This window comes from Tasmannia lanceolata, unplaced genomic scaffold, assembly GCF_043159265.1.
Source record: "Tasmannia lanceolata isolate RefF3 unplaced genomic scaffold, GAP_Taslan_0.1 ptg000018l, whole genome shotgun sequence".
NCBI lineage: Eukaryota > Viridiplantae > Streptophyta > Magnoliopsida > Canellales > Winteraceae > Tasmannia > Tasmannia lanceolata.
This window is the reverse complement of record NW_027518695.1, coordinates 8,387,611-8,398,724: the sequence shown is the minus strand read 5'-3', so window position 1 is coordinate 8,398,724 and position 11,114 is coordinate 8,387,611. Positions and strand designations below refer to the sequence as shown.

Genomic DNA, 11,114 nt, shown 5'->3' with positions numbered 1-11,114 from the left:
CGGGTTGGGTTGCCCGATACCCCAACCCGACCCAACCCAATTTTCAGTCGGGTTATAAATTCCCAACCCGCAACCCAACCCACCCAAAAATTGGATTGAACCCATTGGGTTTGGGTTGAACCCGACATGAGTTGCACCCCTAGTTCGGTCGCATCCCATGCGAAATGAGATGTCAACTGAATCCCTTCTTTTTTACATACCACTCGACCTTGCATGAGTGTGATCTACTTAGTTCATTCAATATTCAAAAGAATTCTAAAAAACCCGAGGCCGTGGTGCCTTAAGAAGCATCACTTTTGCAGTTTTGCTTGCTGGGGACCGTGAAGGAAAGGATTGACGCCGCTGAGTAAATCATTGACAGAATCTCTCTACTGTTAATCCCATCCTAATTATTTGCTCTTTCTCAGAAATAGTAGAAAAGCTTCCTAGTATTCCTTCAAATTGTATATAATCATAAAAAAAATAACATAAAAACTGTCTTCATTTCATATGGCTTTGTTGTTTTTTCCTACTTGGCTTTTCTCTTTTGTTGAAACTCCAATTCTTTATAAAGAAACCATCACCATAGGTCATCAAGTGAGTTCAACAATATTTTGTGAATGCCATTTATCAATAATAAGATGCAAAGATAGGTGTAGTGTATAGAGGAGGCCCAGTCTCGGGAATGAGCCGACACTCAGAACAAGCTTGGCATGTAAATAGGAGGCAAAGATACAAATTTGAGAAAACTAGAATATTATTGAATGGATGGATGCATATATGAGTAAAATACAAATGACCATTCCAAAAAAAGAAGAAGAGTAAAATACAAATGTTGCAGATCCACAACACAAATCTAACTTCGCATTACATTACAAGCTTACAACACAAACTTAAAAAAAAATTACTTATTTTTTCACAGATATACATGAAAGTTATCACACATATGGGTATTCCATAGAAAGCATCACACTAGTGAAATGTATTTTTTCAAGATGTATATCAGTAATTAGTGAGATAAGAGGAACCTTCACCGAGTGGTGAGGCCCTATTTCTTCTCTCCTTGGATCCTAAAACCAAGATATACGTCTCTAATTGTATTCATTTCCTTTGCAACATCTCCCATATTCATTCGTTCTCTTGGCAATTCTGCAGAACACATAACTCCAATCCTCACAATAGATGCTAAACTCTCTTGTAATCGACTTTTCTTATCTGTGTTGTTTCTAAAGCTGGTGGTAGCTATTTCTTCCTCGTCTTCTAAAAGAAGTAGTGGGTCAACAGCCTCCATCAGTCGTTCAAACGAAGCCATCTTAGCAAATTTGTGAAGGGTTAGTCCATCCATAAACATGTCATCTGTGGGGCTCTTTCCAGTGAATATCTCCAATAAAAGAATCCCAAAACTATACACATCTCCTGCCATGGACACATGACTACCTGTCCCATATTCTGCAGTTTCACACATCTCTTAAGCGTGTGAAAAATGAAGCCTTGATTTTTAAAAAGAAAAAGGGAAATTTTACTTGATAAAATGAGAAACAATTGAATGATCTCTAAAAACCTTGGTAGCATGGAAATAGTTTGGCATTGAGAGAAACATTTATGCCCTGTTCGTTTCAGATTGTCACAACCAATGATGAGGGCCCCAACTGATTATTGTCCCAAAATTAAGCTAATAAAGATTAAACACAATGGAAAACCTTTGACCATTCATGCAATGGAAACACCATGGAGTCGCCATGTCCGAATACTCTCATCTAAAATAATAGTCCATGCTTTACGAAGGGTAAAATAGGTAGTAAAATATTTCAGGATCACTATTGATTTTTGTAAGGGCAGTGATAAATTCACCCTCTAAATTCCTCCATTCACCCCTTTAAACTGTGACAGCCAAGTGGATTACTCCCTGAGGTAAGCAGTCGGTAATCCTTAGACATATTTTAAAGTTAAAGTTCTTCTTATAATCCTCATGCACCCACACTCCTTGCTAAAACCGTGCATTGTAAAATTAATGGAGGAACAAATCTCTTTTTCATTATATACACAATTCATCCATATTGGCTTGTATTGTGAGTTGGATGCATTGTTTCGATCAAGTGTTATGGACTGGTAAAGAGATGAAGGAATGTGGCAGTTACAATTTTTTTTTTTTTTTTTTTTTGTGAATGTTTGAGTTTCATGGTCTTAAAAGAGGATGGAAAAAAGATTCTAGTTGGAAGGATTACGTGGTTGCGAGAAAGTGTTGAGTTTTCTTGTGTTAAGATGCATTTTATTTGATTCAAATTTTAACGGGCTTCAAGTTTTTGTTGGAATTTGTAGATGTTCGTTGTTTTGTGAGAAGTCGTGGTGATGTTCTAGGGTAGTTATTATGTATTGAAAATGGAGAAGCAAGAGAGAAGAAGTTGTAGAGATATAGAAAGAAGATGAATGCCAAGTCTGTTGTAAGTGTTATAATATATAAAAGTTTATGTTTTGGTGTTTATCTACATGGCTTTTGATCGACCAGGTATCTTCTCCCTAGCTCCCTTACCTTGTTCTTTAAGAATTACAACGCTGCATAATCGATCCATTCAATCTGGCCCAACAAAGTGTAAAGAACATATATGAAATATCAATTGCCTACCTTCGAAGGTAATCCACTTGCCCATCACCGTTTAGAGGGGAAAATGAGGAAATTTAGGGGCTGAATTTACCAGCTACTTTTAGTAATCACCCAAAATTTGCTGGTTTTTCACGAAGAAATTTTAATAAGGGGGTTTTGCTAATTTTCCTTATATTTTCTGTGTTTTTTACCCCAAAATATCTCAATTATTTTAATAATACAAAAGAGTTTATGGAGTCTTTGAATACTTATCTCACCATATTTTTTCCAATTCCAAATTTTGTAAGTATTTACATTACTCCCATATAGAAATAGTTTCATGGATACACAAATATTTATATATTTTTAAGGTGACTTGATGATCTTCATATGCAAGTCTACGTTTTGCATTACGTGGATAAAACTCTATCTTTGAGATTTTTAGAGTAATGTTTACATTTTGACAAATGTACAACTATTTATCAACTGATTATTTTGGTTGGAAGTTGTGACCCTGCCCATTTTGATTTTTTAGATTTGATTTTGTGTCCAAAACTAACTATTGGGCTCAAAACTAAATGCAATTTAGAGTCCAATAATCAATTTTAGAATCAAATCAATTCCTCAAGTCCAAAATCTTTAGGTTTGTTGTACTACCGTGCCATTTTAAATTATGAAATATAAATACTCATCTGAAAGTAAAAAAGGTGAAGAAAACTATTGATAATATTACCTGGAGCGATGTAACCAACAGTTCCCTTTAACCTAGCCGTGCTGCTTTGACCTTCAGAGGAGTTATGAACGTTCCTTGAATGGAAACTGGCCAACCCAAAATCACCTACATGGGCATTCATGTCTTCATCAAGAAGAATGTTGCTTGGCTTTACATCACAATGAGCGATTGGTGTATGACAGTGATGGTGAAGGTAATCCAACGCAGAAGTAATGTCGATTGCTATGTTTAGTCTCTTAATGAAGCTCAAACTATTCAACTGATGGTTCCCGTGTACGTTTGGATGCAGCCACTTCTCTAGACTCCCATTCGGCATATACTCAAATACGAGAGCTTTGAAATCATTACCTTCAAAATCCGTACTTGAGCAAGAAGTTATGATCTTGACAAGATTTCGATGACGAATGTTTCTCAGTGCTGAACATTCAGTCATGAAACTCTTGGAAGCTTGACGTAATTGAAGGTTGAGGACCTTCACAGCAACAACATTCTTATTGCGCCCAAGAATTCCCTTATATACCGATCCATAACTTCCTTCACCTATCAAATTGGCTGGAGAGAAAGCATCGGTTGCTTTATAGAGCTCTGCGTAAGACACCTTTAAATGTCGACCGTCCATAGAAGACGCGGAAGATGGTTTCTTCCGTGAATATCTTATCCAATAAAGAAAGGCAATGACACAGAACAAGAAGATCAAACATAAAGCTGAACTTATTATCGGGATGATTACTCCAGAAACAAGAGATTTTCCTTGTTTGTCATTAGCTAAAATGGGGCATGCAGGTAATTGTAATTCCGGGATTCCGCCGCAAAGATTGACATTTCCAGCGACTGAAATAGTACTTGCATTTCTAAAGACACCTTGTTTTGGTACTTCACCTTCGAAATTATTGAAAGACAAGTTAAGATATTTCAAAAATTGGAACCTCTCTAGATATTTTGGAATCTTCCCTGAGAAGTTATTGTTTGAAAGATCCAGAGCTTCAACTGCTGTTAAAGAACTGAAAACAGGAGGAATAGTTCCATCAAAGATGTTACCTTGCATATAAAGTCCTACCAAGCTCCTACAGTTTCTAAGGGCGGTTGGAATTTCACCTGATAATTTGTTCTTAGAAACATCGAGTATCCCTAAATTTTCTAACTTGCCCACTTCCAAAGGGAGGGGTCCAGTCAAGAAATTTAGAGATAAGTTGAGTAATATTGATAGGGAAGAAAGGCTGAGAACTTGTTTTGGTATCGTTCCATGAAGGCTATTTTGAGCAAACGACAATAATATAATATTTTGATAGTTGCCAAGGGTTGAAGGTATGCTTCCTTGCAGGTTGTTTTGTTCTAACCAGAGTTCACTTAATTGAGTAATATTGCCGATGGAGGCTGGGATTTGCCCCGACAACATATTTGAGCTCAAGTTGAACTGCTGCAATCGCCAAAGTTTCCCAATTGAATCAGGAATCGTACCCGTGATGTAGTTGAATTCCAAAACCAATGCCTGTAGGTTGAAGAGATTCCCAATCTCACTAGGTATGTTTCCAACAATTTGGTTTTCTCCCATTGCGAGCGTACTCAACTGAGTCGAAAGATTGACTATGGATCTGGGCAATACTCCTCCAAAATGATTTCTGTGTACCCCCAACTTTGTTAGATGACTACAATTGGTCAAAGAAGTGATAAAGCCCAAGTCATCATCTCTCCCAATTCCCAATTGATTACCCCATATTCCAAGTCGTTCCAAATCCTTTAGACTTCCAAGATTTGAAGGCACCGATCCACTAAAGTAGTTATGTGCTAACACAAGTATTTTCAGCTGTGTAGCATTGGATAATGACTCTGGAAAGTGTCCTGTAAATTGATTGTATGCTAAAAATATATTTTGCAGATTAGGAAGAGAGAGTCCTATGTCGTTTGGAAGGGTCCCATATAGTTTGTTTTCATATATGGTAATTGTCTCAATAGACGAGAGGTTATAAAGAGAGGGAGGAACCATACCTGATAGATTATTTGTAGAAAGACCAAAGTATTTCAAGCTCTTGATTTGGGTGATGGAATCAGGGATGCTTCCCTCCAAATGATTTCTACTTAGAGAAAGATGGGTGAGAGATGAAAGGTTCCCCAAAGAAGGTGGGACTTGTCCAGTAATATCATTAACATCTAGATTCAACCATTGGAGCTTTGAAAGAGTGCTAAGTTCGTCAGGAACTTTCCCTGTCAGTTCATTGTACTCCAAATCAATAACTAGGAGATCCCTACAACTGGTGAGATTGGCTAGAACATCCCCTCCAAGGCTATTGTGGCTCATATTAAGATATCGTAGTCTGAATAGACGACCGATTTCTTGTGATATTTGGCCATTAAAGCTATTTTCTTGGAGGTGTATTTCCCTAAGGAAGGTGAGGTTGGATATGGAGGGAGACAAAGAGCCCTCCAATTCCTGCTTACTAAGGTCCAATACAGTGACCCTTTGATGTATGTGACTGCATGTGACTCCTTTCCACTCGCAGAAATGAAGAGTATGATTCCATGAATTCAAGGCTCCAAGAGGATCGATTTTTATATCAGCCTTGAAGGCGAGCAAAGCCATTCGATCAGTTTCATTTCCTAGTACAGAGGCAGTTGAGGAGGTGCAAAAGATGAGATTTGCAGAGAGAATGAATGACCAAAACACACAAAGAGAACACGGTAACTCCATCTGTGCTGGTGCTCTTCTTGCCGAGAGAATGCACGGCTTCGTACTCAGAATTTCATTTCATTTTACCCCTCCTTAATCATATATAGAAATAAATGGACATGCAGTTCCTCAATCCCCTTTGCACACTACTAGTGGGGGCGAATCTTGTCTTAAGGAAAGTGATATCACGCCTTGAAGCAACAAGTTTCTGTTTTCTATCAACAACAGTACCCTCAATTTTTTCCAACAATCTTAAGACAAGATTACCTACTGTTGTTTCAATGGCACTTTATTCGGTTCGTCAAATGTTCGTTGGAGATGAAACGGTTTTGCAACTTTAATAGGTGTTATTATCATAACCGTTTGGGGTGCCATTATAAAAAAAACGTTTAGCAATTAATGGGGTAAAATGGAAACCGTTTTGGGCATTAAAAATATCTTTTTTTCATTTCAACCCAAAAAAACACTCAAAAGTCACTAGCTTTTGAAATAAGAGGGAAACCAAATTTTGAATCTTTCCCTCTAAATTTTAAAGACAAGGCAAAAGCAGTTTTGACTTTTCAAATTCTTTAAAATTTTCGACACATAATGTTGGAGGAATTAGGTCAAGCAAGAGGTTGCTTGAAGCATTACACCCAAGGTATCTAATTTGGAATACCAAGTTTGTTGCCCCCAGCCCCTATATATAGAGATACACTAGGGTTAATGACTGGTTAATGGACTCTAGCCCATGTAGGCCCACTACACCGGTCCATCATCTTATTGGGCTTATATTAGAACATAATAGGGTTATATTATATACCCAACACATAATACATGAGATGATCTCACAATTGCCGTGAATCTCACACTAATACTCACTCTTCTTGCCCAGATAAACTTGTCGTCTCTCAAACCTTTCAGTCTAGGGTTTATTTTATCCTTGAATAGGCTTGTTATAATCGGTTTATATCCGGAACAACCCCAGTGGGTAGTGTGTAGTGTTTACTGTACAAGTGGGGCAGCCAATCCCAAAGGTTTTTTCAAGATAAGAGTTATCCAAGAATAGTGGTCAATCCAAAAACTTATCCAAGGATTTCTATCTATCCCCATGGAGAACAAGCCCAAAATAATATCATGACATAGTACATGAGATGATCATACAATTGCCGTGAATCTCGCACGAAACTCCCTCGTCTTCTCGCAAACCTTTCAGTCTATCTTCGTTAAAGTCAAGATGCCATGCTTTAATGCCGTCCAATATCTTCCACTACACCATTTAAACTGAGAGTCCCACTAGTCCCCATAGTCCAAATTGAATGAACTACAGTGACTGATTGTCACTGGTCATTTTGGTGAGGACCAGAATGGAGAGCCATTTGATGAACTTTGGGTATCTTGGATTTTTCCATGGAAAATGAGTTTTCCAACATTGGCTAACTCATTTTCCATGGAAACTTTTTTGAAAATCAGCTAATTTTACTGTTTTCAAAGACAATTGCAACCGGGTTACCAACCAGGTTTGGGATTGAGCCTCTAGGTCAAAGGTAAAGGCTTTGCTCTTCAACCTAGAGGTCGTAGGTTCAATCCCAGCTTACCTTCCAATAAATAAATAAATAAATAAAAATTGCAACCATGTTAGACCCCTTAATCCCTTTTTCCATGGAATAACTTTTCCATAGAAAATAAAATTTCACCAAGTTTTTTTCAACCTTTAGATCCAAACAGCCCCTTCGTGTGCAACCCACTTAGGGTGGCCATTGGACTGTACTCAAAACATTCATTTCTTTAATAAAAGAATGGGCCTAAATCCAACACAAGTTTGTGCCGATTGGATGGATAGAATCTTCTAGTTTATAATAGTTTATCTGTATGGTAGTCGAGGTTAGAAATCCTATTTGTTTTTCCTAACATGAATGAAATCCTATTTGTTTTTCCTAACAAGAAAGATGGACACCTAATTATTACAAAGAGTTGTAAAATGCTAAACGGATTAATGGGCTCAAATTTAAACTTACCAATAATAGGTTTGGCGCTCACAATCGGTTGTCGTAATCTTAAATGAATAGGGCCTTAGGTCCTGTTCATTTAAGATTATACCAACTGATCGGGAGTCCAAAACCAGTTATTGGACTCAATTTTATGTTTAATTTTGAGTCCAATAATTGGTTTTGGACTCACGATCGATTGTCATAATCTCAAATGAACAGGGCCTTAGTCTTACGATTATGATACAATTTTTGATGAGATTTAAATGGATTATTGAGTAAGTTACAACTGGTTAGGCTTTACGAATTAGGATACCTTCAGGACTTTTCTAAGCCTAGGACAGACTTCTATGGCTGGAAGTCATAATTTTACGTGTGGAAATCTACCTTTGGGTCTGGCTTTCATTGACCAAGACCAGCAAACAGGGGCGATGCCAGAAATTTTGAATAAGGGGGGCAAAAATTATAGTAATTTTTTTTCTCCAAACAAATGAAAGCAATATTATAGTTTCCAAAAAAAACCCTCATATATATTCCATCACCAACATACATTGAGGTAAACAAAAATGACATCTTACAATTTTAGAGTGCAAAACCTAATAACATGACCATAAGAAAATTTTATAGGCTTCCTCGACGCGGTCTCATTTTTTGGAAACGACACATGATTGTCTCATCATCGATGTTACAAAAAATATCCTTCTCAACATATGGAATCAAGCAATCGGCCATAAATTGATCCGACATTCTATTGCGTAATCGATTCTTCAAGATCTTCATGGCAGAAAAGGCCCTCTCAACGGTTGCTGTTGCTACTGGTAAAATTAGTACCAATGTGATGAGCTTGTAAACAAGTGGATACAAGGCATGCTTTCCCTTCTCAACCATTTTTTCAGCAAGATCTCCAATTCCTTTCAAATTCACAAAGTGAGTATTAGACCTCATATCAAGAATATATGTTTCAAGTTGGTTGTCTAATTCTTTTGTAGAATATTGAACTTCCGGAAATTCTTTTAGATAAAACTTAGAGAGTCGAATCAACTTCTCTTTATCAAATGCATAAAATGAATCACTTGGATTCAAACATGCTACACATAGAAGCAACTCTGTATTTGCTTCATTGAAACGACCATTGAGCTCTTGAAGTTGCAAGTCTATAACTTGAAAAAACAACTCAACTTGAAAATGGTGCAAGACCGTTCTTTTATCTACATGCCGTCGCACTCTTCCGGGAACAACATAAGTATCAACCATGTTAGGGACTTCTATGTCATGTTTAGCACAAAATGAAGAAATGTCATCTAACAAAGAATTCCATCCATTGTCTCGCATCAATTGTAGTCGTTGTTTTGATATTCTCACTAATGTCATGGCATTCACAATATCTTGATCCTTCCTTTGTAATGCTTGCGACAATTCATTTGTAATTCCCAATAAACTTATCATCAAATGAAGGGAAAATGTGAATTCAAAAGTTTGCAATGATTTCAAGAGATTATGTGCTTCATGCCTTTGATCTGAACTTAACTTCATATCTTTGACAATAAGATCAAGCACATCAAGAATAGAGGAAAACATATATTCCAAACTAACCAGTGTTCTATAGTGTGAGCTCCAACGTGTATCCCCCGCACGTTTGAGTGTGGTCTCTTGATTAAGTCCTTGTCCATTTGAAAGCTCACCATTTTCAAGTGCTTCCTTAATTTTTGCAAGTTGAATCTCCTGAAGAATATCATGGCGCTTACAAGAACCCCCAACCACATTTACTACATTTGTAACTAAAAAAAAGAGATCGGAGATGTTCATATTTTTTTTTGCAACACCAACTAATGCCAACTGTAATTGATGAGCAAAACAATGAACATAGTAAGCATATTCATTCTCCTTCAAGATTAGTGCTTTAAGACCATTAAACTCCCCTTGCATGTTACTTGCCCCATCATATCCTTGACCACGAAGTCTCGATATGCTCAATTTATGCTTGGCCAATATTGCTTCAATTTCTTCCTTAAGGGATGTAGCAGTGGTGTTGGGAACGTGAGTAATACCTAACAAACGCTCAACCACATGCCCAAGCTTATCTACATAATGTATAACTACGGCCATTTGCTCCTTGCTAGAAACATCACGAGCTTCATCAACCAAAATAGAAAACAATGAATCCCCGAGATCTTTAATGATTGAGTTAGTGGTTTCAATTGCACATGCACTCACTATATCCTTTTGGATATCTGAAGTCACTAGTTTGAGATTCCCAGGACACTTCTCCACACAAACCCTCTTCATATCTTCATTAATCATGGTCATGAACTTCAAATGCTGACGAAAATTTCCTTGGTTAAGCGAGTCACAAGATTCATCATGCCCGCGAAAAGGTAAACCTTGTTCTAAAAGGAATCGAGCATTCAAAACTGAAGCATGCAAGCGAATTCGATAGTCACTTTGTTGTTGCTCTGTTTGCTTATTTACCAACGCTTCAATATGTTGCTCTTGATTCCTAAGAGCTTCACATTTACTCGAAGCTTGATTATGAGCACTATTAGGACCCCCTATATGTTTTCCAAATCTTTCTACTTTCTTCCAATTAGAGAACCCCTTAACAACAAAAGCATCACAACTTCCCACATGCTCCTTACTATCCGATTTAAAAAGATAGCAACACAAACAATAAGCCGCGTCTTTTGCAATGCTATACTCCAACCAAGTAGGATAATCATCAAACCACTTTTGATTAAACCGCTTATTCTCTTTTCCTTGCATAATTTGAGGAAAATCATGATTACGTGGTTGAATTGGACCCATTCCTAAGTATATCATTCGAACTTTTGCCCTATCATTATGATGATAATCAATTATTGGCCTTCTTAATCCGGGATCAGCAGGAGGATTTTTAGGATCAAGTTCCAATCGAATTCTTTTAGAATTTTCTCGTTCTTTGGTGGGGATAATTGAAGTTGTAGGAGGGGTTATCAACCTTAACGACGGTACTCTCGAAAAATATTTTTCCATACCTAAAAAAACAAACAAGAAAGACAAAGAACTTCTATCACTATATCAAAAAAATATTTAATTATCAATCACTATATCAATGTAAAAGAATGCTAAAAAAATTATTCACTAACTATTGATTCAATAACAATTAGTAATGACTTACCCTAAATAAAAAGCTTCCACAAATCAGAACCCAAT

The 11,114-nt window shown here is 37.0% G+C and overlaps 2 protein-coding genes across 2 annotated transcripts; both read right to left on the bottom strand.

Moving 5' to 3' along the window:
• Positions 1–758: 758 nt before the first annotated feature.
• LOC143852060 (putative receptor-like protein kinase At3g47110) lies at positions 759–6,172 on the bottom strand. The gene is made up of 2 exons (XM_077361561.1): positions 3,294–6,172; positions 759–1,428 (listed from the first exon to the last, which is right to left on the bottom strand). Exons 1-2 carry the CDS (start codon positions 5,977–5,979, stop codon positions 1,028–1,030), a joined length of 3,087 nt encoding a protein of 1,028 aa, XP_077217676.1. The 5' UTR covers positions 5,980–6,172; the 3' UTR covers positions 759–1,027.
• Positions 6,173–8,546: 2,374 nt separating this feature from the next.
• On the bottom strand, positions 8,547–10,727 carry LOC143850021 (uncharacterized). The gene has a single exon (XM_077359356.1). It carries the CDS (start codon positions 10,725–10,727, stop codon positions 8,547–8,549), a length of 2,181 nt encoding a protein of 726 aa, XP_077215471.1.
• Between the last annotated feature and the right edge of the window lie 387 nt (positions 10,728–11,114).